The sequence below is a fragment of the Eptatretus burgeri genome, chromosome 13, assembly GCF_056783735.1.
Source record: "Eptatretus burgeri isolate ZD-2024b chromosome 13, Ebu_testis_v1, whole genome shotgun sequence".
Classification (NCBI taxonomy): domain Eukaryota; kingdom Metazoa; phylum Chordata; class Myxini; order Myxiniformes; family Myxinidae; genus Eptatretus; species Eptatretus burgeri.
This window is the reverse complement of record NC_140973.1, coordinates 51,822,560-51,831,440: the sequence shown is the minus strand read 5'-3', so window position 1 is coordinate 51,831,440 and position 8,881 is coordinate 51,822,560. Positions and strand designations below refer to the sequence as shown.

General features: G+C 40.6%; 1 protein-coding gene across 3 annotated transcripts in view; it reads right to left on the bottom strand.

The window, feature by feature from the left end:
• The window catches only part of LOC147014471 (RNA-binding protein 26-like), a 137,319-nt gene extending 132,329 nt beyond the window's left edge, over positions 1-4,990 (bottom strand). For 2 of the 3 annotated variants that reach the window (XM_085852422.1, XM_085852423.1), the window contains exons 1-2: positions 4,488-4,989; positions 2,272-2,390 (exon numbers count right to left, since the gene is read on the bottom strand). In XM_085852422.1, the coding sequence (XP_085708548.1) occupies positions 2,272-2,390; positions 4,488-4,546 (178 nt within the window). In that variant the 5' untranslated portion in view covers positions 4,547-4,989. Of the gene's footprint in view, positions 1-2,271; positions 2,391-4,487 lie in introns of all 3 variants that reach the window. The other variant, XM_085852424.1, reaches the window with a different exon arrangement.
• Positions 4,991-8,881: the final 3,891 nt, after the last annotated feature.

Below are 8,881 nucleotides of genomic sequence, written 5' to 3'. Positions count from 1 at the left end.
AGAATCCATCTTTGGTGTAGCCATATGTACCACGTCCGTGTACGCTGTATACGTACCTCTACCTTGCAGTAACTGTCGACCGTACATCCCGATCAGGACACGAACTGTACTGCACAGCTCGGTAAGTTGGTTAAGCACTCAAGCACTCCTACGGAACGTCTGGCTTGGCAAGCAATACAAATTTCCCTCGATACAACTATGCACCCGGAAACGACCGTGCAATGTCCGAATTGGACAAATCAACACTTCTCGGCGGAGTCGGAACTGCTGATACTTTCAAATCTGGAGCTTACATCCAGGCCAAAAACACATGGTGGCTTCAGACCACAGCGAGGTTACCCAAGAAACACCTTCAGACCCCAGACAGCGAAGTGTCCGAGGATCGCCTGATGAAGGGTATAATAAAATGCCGTTAATTATCTTCAAAGGGGTGTTTTAATTAACCCAAATACCCAATTTTCTCTCTTACACTTCCTTGAAGTTTTCTTAGTATGCATGTGCAAAGGTTTAGGCTGCAAGGTTTTACAGTTTTGGAGTTACGGAGGACACGGACACGGACACACACACTCTAAACCCTTGTTTTACATGGGTTTGGTTTAAACAAGTGTGGTGTCACTTTTACAAAGTAACCCCTCCAGGAACTTAGCCCCTGCCTAAAACAAGGGTTTACTGTGTATGAAAGCACAATCCTTTGCTGAATTGAGAACTTGTTTTCAAATTAAATTTAAAATAAATGCTTGCGGGTACACCACTTCCTCCCTGGACTTTTAGTGCTGAATATGACAAAAATACAAGATACCAATTTAAAGAGAAAAAAAATCAGTACGAAGAGATAGACGAGGACAGCAGTTGATACTCTTATAGCAAAACAATGCAAACAAGGAAGAGCCAAAAAATAAAAGATCAACAAATGAGACCACAGAGAAGAATAAAAAAAATTATCCACTCAGCACACACAGTTCCCTTATCCACTCTGCATGCACCTACTTCTGCTGGTCCCGTGCTAGTTCCTTCTCCATTTATTCATCCTCCCTCCGACCCTCACATGTACCAAGTCCCTCTTCTCCATCACTGTGTCAATGTCACCAATGGTCCGTCCTTGTCACACACCCAACGTGTCCACCAAGTTTCATCCAAATCCATCCACAATTTTTTGAGATACCGTGCTATATATCAGTTTAGCCCATCTCTCAATGGTGAAGAATCACTGTAAAAATTCTAGTAGCCGGATCCGGATCTTCACCAAAATATAATCAGTTCATCGTTGTCACACAACAAATGCCCACCAAATTTAATCTGAACCTGTCCACAACCATTTTAGATATCCCGCACATACAAACGAAAAATCACTCGTAGAGTGACACTTGGCGAAAAGGAATGGCACTCGGAAGAGCACATACTTCCAACAGGCTGAATAGTTTACATTTCGTATGCCACTGATTGGTCAGATCTGAATCCGGACCTCAACCAAAATCGAATCGGCTTGTTCTTGTCATCGAACCAACTCATCCATAACCTTTTGAGATCTCATGCGATAAAGTTTTTGGCCCTATCTCTCAGTGGTGAAGAATCACTTGAAAAACTCTCGGATCCACATTCGGATGTTCACAAAAATGGAATAAATTTGTCATACACCCAACATGTCCACCAAGTAAAACCCGAATCCTTCCAACTTTTTGAGATATCATGCAATGTAGTTTTTAACCCCATCTCTCAATGGTGAAGAATCACTTAAAAATTAAACAATTCACGTATCTGGATCCAGATTCATATCTTCACCAAAATTGAATCAATTCTTCCTCGTGGCAACCCCTACCTGTCCACCAAGGTTTGTGTGAATCCATCCACAACCTTTTGAGATATTGTGCTATGTACAGTTTTTGGCCTGATCTCTCGATGGTGAAGAATCACTGAAAAAAAAATTCTCAGATCGAGATCCGGATCTTCACCAAAATTAAGCGTTGGTGTCCTTGACCGGTCAACTAAACACACACACACAATTCAGAACGATTGCTTGAAAACTGCGGCCAAAAATCGTGTGACAAGACAAACAGACAGATAGACAAATAATATAGCCAAACATACTTGGCAAAAAATTTTTTGCAAAGTAACAAGCACACAGACAGGGGTAAAAATATAACCTCCTTCCACATTCAGTGGCAGAGGTAAAAAGCCAAACTCCAAAAAATGAAAATATAAATTAAACAACCTCTCAAACCAACACGCGAATAAAACAAATATATCCGCAACAACACAAAACCCCACACCAACCATTCTGCAAGAACACATCGAGCTGGTCCACACACAGTGCCTTGAGTTCACGATCTGGCTTGTCCTTTTTCACCAATGCGATCACATACTTGGCGAGTGCCGACGGGTCTGCATCACAACTGTGGGAACAACATACACACAACTAATGACCATAGTCTTCAAGTGTAAGTTTGTGTATACACACGTATGCATACGATTAGTCAGCAAACAGATTATGAGAGGACATCTTCCAGCATCAGAGATGCCATTTAGCTTTGCACATGTAACTTGGATATATACATGACATCAGACCCTATCGCTCGTCAGTCTCGTGGGTACCAGGAAGTCGGTGCCATATCAGCTATTGATGCCTACATCCTGACCAACAGAAAATTCCTGCCACACATTAACCTGTCTGTGGAATCCAAAACAGTTCTGGGTTTGGTGGAGGGGGTGGCCAGGTTAATGTGTGGCAGGAATTTCATGTTGGTCAGGATGCAGGCATCAATACCTGGTGTGGCACCTGCTTCCTGGTACCCACTACAGTGATGTGGTCTGCTCTCGACATGTTATATATTGAAGACCTTGACCAGTTCACTCCTGGGAGGAGCTTGCGGTCTCCAGGGGTGGACCGGTCTGTACAATTAAGAAATAATAAATTCTCTTCACGATATTGGCTGCAGTGCAACCCAACTGGGGAGTCGGGGATTGCAGCTCTATTCAGCTCATGCTTAATATGTGAAGCCTATGCAAATGTTTAAACAGAAAAAAGTCTGATATATACATACATATACATACATGTATATATATACATACATGTATATATATACATACATGTATATATACATACATGTGTATATATAAATATATATATATATATATATATATATATATACATACATATACATACATGTATATATATACATACATGTATATATATACATACATGTATATATATATATATATATACATACAGGGAGAGTCAAAAGTAGCACCCAATTTCTGTTTTTTCGGCTGTCAGATTCTTTCTGGGAAGTCATATTGTTAATAATCGTTTTGCAGATTATTAATTTTCGTAATTTTTTTTTTGATTTTGTTTTGCAGGTTATTGCTGCGAGTTTGAAAAGTTACTGAATTTGCACCAAATTGAGCTTAATGGCACAATTAACAGACACAATTGTGTCTACTGGGCCATGAATAACCCAAGAGTGACAGTTGAGAAGGAGGTAAATTTACCTGGAGTGACAGTTTGGGCAGTCATATCTCCATTAGGGATAATTGGACCCTTTTTTTTGAGGGATCTGTCACTGCAGAAATTTACCTGGATATGCTGCAAACCTTCTTTTGGCCCAGGGTACAAGATCAGGACTGTTATTTCCAGCATGACGGAGCTCCACCTCATTATGGACGTTATGTTCGTCAGTGGCTTGATTAAAACTTTCCCAGAAAGTGGATCGGCCGCCGCGGTCCGATCGAGTGGCTGGCATGCTCCCCAGACCTTACACCTCCACATTTCTTTCTTTGGGGGCTCATGAAAGACCTTGTTTATCGTGAAAAGCCTCGTACCATTCAGGAATTGAAGGCTCAAATCACTGCAAAGTTTGAGGAAATTGATATCGAACTCTGCAGACGTGTGTGCCGCTCTGTGCCTGCTCGGCTGCAAATGTGCATCGTTCACGAGGGAGGGCACTTTGAAAATTGCAAGTAAAACAGCTTGGTACAGTTCCGGAATAATTTTTTCTTGAATAAATGGTTAGATAAACATGTCATTCATTTATTTCTACCTTCTTGTACACTGTAATACAAATGGCAAACAAACAATCAACTGACAGAAATTGGGCACTACTTCTGACTCACCCTGTATGTATATATATATATATATATATATATATATATATATATATATATATATATATATATATATATATATATATATATATATATATACACTTCCAGCTTTAATGGAGTTCAATGTGCGGTTTAACGATAATGACTTCGCTAGGCTGAAAAGTGCACACACATTATAAACTCCACCAAAACATCGAAGTCATCAATTCCCAGCACGAGCTGTTAACCGAGGAAGCAATTTTACCCTGAGAGAGAACAAAATACGAAGAACTGTAAACTGCACAGAACTCAAGAGTCGTAACCGTCATAAGCGAAAGGTCTCAAGATAAACAAGCCGAGTTCGCCAGCTACAGATAACATCCCGAACTAAGTGATCGACGTTAACTCACATGGGGTCCAAGGTGTTGATGAGCCAAGCCTTGAGGGAATCAACGTTGTCAATGATCATCGTGCCTCACTATAATTATCCACCGCCTCGTCCAAAACGGGTGGGGGATGAAGCAAATGTGAAACGAGCAGGAAGAAGAGAGAACGGAAGGAAAGAAATAAGGCACAAGGCGATACGAGGAAAATATATATATATATCGAGTTGAACACAAGACACAACGGTTGTGTGCAAGTCAGGTGGGAAACAGGCCTCGGGCCTAACTCAGTTTATCAAAAACAACGCACAGGACGCGCTGCTCTCTCGAACCTGCGGCGGATACCGCAAAACGCGCACAAAACGAAACTTTCTGACGAACCGACGACGTGCGATTCATACTACCAGCACTACGGACAACATTTAACGATAACTTGTTTTTTGTTTTTTGTTGCACTTCGGCAACCCCGAACGATGCACGCTTTCAATAGCAGCAATATGGCGCAGGATCCCGCGCCGCATAAACTCTCGCGAGAGTTCGCCTTTGAATCGCTTGAGCTCATGAACCCTCGCGAGAGTTCCTCTTCGAAGCTCTTGAGATCATGAACCCTCGCGATAATTGTGCGTTTCCTCCATCACCGGAATGTTGGGTTGTATTTTTTTGGGAAATTTGTAAATTACGTTGAGAATCGATTTGGTTGAAATGAATCGTCCCGTAGTACTTTATAATTAATATGCATATTTCATTTCTGTTACGTATCCATAATAATCGGTACAGACGTCAGAGGCAAAGCACCACTCATATGAGCACCGTGAGCAGCGCTCTCGATTCCACACAAAGCAGCCAAAGCAAATTGCGCCATCTAGCGTGCCCGTGGAACATCACGTGACCCGTAACTTGTACAAAGTGAACAAGAAAAAGAGCAATCGGAGATTGCAGACCCTCACCAGGACTTGTTTTGTGTGGTGTTTGTGTACTGGTGTGTTATATAATTAATATGGAATAGGCAAAGCCGAGAAGCGAACGTAGAATTCTTCTTACATTCGCTTCTGACTTTACATATAACTTGTTCACAACTGTATACTAGCCAACTACACCGTGGTACGTGTAAGCGCCGCACAACTGATGATTTTGACGCAATTTCCGGTTACTTCGGCCTGGATTCGGGATCAGCGATCAAATAATGTAAATCACGATTATAAATTATTTTTTGATGATGCGGGAGATATCTTTATTAAAATTAACTTTGGTAAAAAAAAAATTGAATAAATAAATAAATAAACAATCACTTCTGGTCAAGAATAAAAGAAAATATGAGTTCCGGAAAGAGTTTCAAAATCACTCCCGGTAATGTTAAATACAAAATAAACACTTCTTGTCATGAAAAAAATCACTTTCGGAAGGATAAAATTAACTTTGGGCAAAAAATTATTGAATAAATAAATAAACACTTCCGGTCAAGATCTCCCGGTATGCATCTTCCCCATGACAAAAACCGGAAACAAAAAAAAACAGAAACAAAACAAAAACGGAAGCAAAAGGGTCATAGCCAACGACACAGATTCACAATTGGCAGGGTATTGTGTTGTTTTTGTTGTTTCCTATTCTCTCATGTGCACGCATTAAGTAATATTCACAACATAGAAATAAAACCCAATCGTGTTTATACACTGCACAGCGTTTAAAAACAACCGGAAGCAAAAGGTCATAGCTAACGACACGGATTCCAAATAGCCAGGGGTATTGTGTTGTTGTTGTTGTTTCCTATTCTCTCACGTGCACACGTTAAGTATGAAGCTCACTGCGTTCGCTATAATTAATAAGAGACATAACTAGAATTTCCACTTTATTACTGCTGGCAGTGATGACCAGGTACCAAGACGTCCCGCTTTGATGTAACCACATTTTGCAGTTTATTAATTTTCTGACCCTGACCCATGACGTTTATTAGGGTACCAAACCTACAAGGCTGCGTAACCTATTGTTTTTCTTCTCTGTTTATTGTTTTTTATTCTTTACTAGTGTGTGTCCGTACGTGTGTGGCCGTACGTGCAAAATAAATAAATAAATCTTTCAAACCGCATGCCAGAAACAACAACCACACAGGCCGTTCTTTGCTCTTGTAAACGACGACTGGATTCGGACATTGTGTTTATCCATAAATGCGCGTAAGAAATCGAGAAATTATTGGAATACAGCAAGTCATCACTATCTGGAAGTCCGTACGTTGTAATCCGTAACCGGGAACGCGGCTGAGGATCTCTTCCCCATCGGCCACGCCTACGCAGTAACGTGTCCTGTCATTGGTTTGATAAATTAATGGCCATAACTTGGGAACCACTTGTCCGATTAATATCAAACCTTGAAAAGGCACATCCACAGGTCCCCAGCAATATACCTGGCAAGTTTCAATTAGATCGGACCAGTGGTTGTCGAGAAACAGTGGTCACACACACACACACACACACACACACACACACACACACACACACACACACACACACACACACACACACACACACACACACACACACACACACACACACACACACACATTGCTGGAATTATAGATAGATTGTTATTTTTCTTCCGTCGGCAATTTTCATTTTTTTTGTCTTTAAAATTCATTTTCTCGGCAAATGTACGGCCGATCAATGCGAATTTTTCACCGGAGTATGTCTTTTTTGATGCCATTCTTAATTGATAATTATGACGTCAATGTCACGTGGTATGAGCACCGTCTTTGAAAAACTGACAAAAATTAGACCTCTGTATCTCTGAAACCACGAATGGAAAAAATTGAAACATGGCACACGTTAAGAACTCCCCATGGGGAAAACGTGACCTCATCGGTGAAGTGATATGCCAGTGAAAATTCGACAGGGAGAAGGCTGCATCGGAAAAAAATTGAAATTTCTTGAGCATCATCCACGCAACAACTCACCATATAAAAAAATTTCCATGATGTAATAGGTCACGTGGTTCGGCAGCCATATTGTTTTGAAATACATATATTTTTAATCTTCTTCTCCGGAACGGCTGGACAGATTGAGGTGAAACTTTACACACTGATTCTCCATGGCATCATTTTACAAGTTTGTTAATTTCTCATTGATGGGTCACATGGTTTTTTTTTGGTTTTTTTATATACCTTGTCGAGGCTCGTATGAGAGCTAACGCACAACGCACTTCAAGGAGAGCATGACACAAGAGGGGCGGGAATGGGAAGGACGAAACAGTGGGAACAGAGACATTAGGAGATCTATGGAAGGGAGAGGGATGGGGCGGGGAACATTTAGCAGTCATATTGAATTTACTCCAAAAACCATATTGGTTTGGTTTGGCAGCCATATTGAATTTACCCTAAAACCCTCAAACATTTTCTTCTCTGGAACGGCTGGTTAGATCAAGGGGAAACTTCACAAACATATTCTCCATGGGTAGAGGATATAAGTTTGTTAATGAATAATTGATAAATGACATGGTTTGGCAGCCATATTGGATTGAAGAAAAAAAGGTGAGGTGCACAGGGGGTTGTGTGGGTGGGTAGGGCTTGTGTGAGTGGGTGCGGCTTGTGTTGGTGGGGCTTGTGTGGGTGTGGCTTTTGTGGGCGGGGCTTGTGTGGATGTGGCTTTTGTGAGTGGGGTTTGTGTGGATGTGGCTTTTGTGAGTGGGGTTTGGTGTATGTGGCTTATGTGGGTGGGGCTTGTGTGGATGTGGCTTGTGTGGGCAGAGTCAAAAATGGGCGGAGTTTAAAAAAAGGGGCGGAATCAAAAAAAATTCAATTTATCCTTGTCTTTGTAATTCCTGTGAATAAAATGAACCTAAAATCTCTTCCCCCTTTAAATCACATAATTTGTGAGTCCGGGTTAGGGTCAGGGTTAGGGTTAGGGTTAGGAACTGTACCGACGACATCAACAATTTTGAATAGTTCATTTGTCCATCGCTTGGTATAACCTTTTTCAAAATGAGATTTCCACCTGTATATTCTTGCTATATCACCAACTTTGAACTTAGGCTTTCTGACATTAATCTCTTTTTCATATTTTAATTTTGTAAATGTTTCTGATGGCTTCGTTTTCATTGAGGTATGAATTGTGTCATTTTACTTATCTGCAATGTCCTGAATTAAAGATAACCATTGTTGAGAAGAGAGTTGAGTGAATTTTTTTATATAGTCTCTCTTCTAAAGTGCGATTAAAACACTCAATAACAACCGCTTTTCCTTCATTAAAGGTGTTGTATAATGTAATGTTATTTTAAAGAAAATTCACAAATGTTTTGTTGTAGAACTCTGTACCCTCATCAGTCCACAATTTTTTAGGTTTTCTCTTGCTTTTATTGAATATCTGTTTGAAAGCTAACATAAGAGTATTACCTGTTTTGTTTTTCAAAGGAACAACCCATGCATATCTACTCCT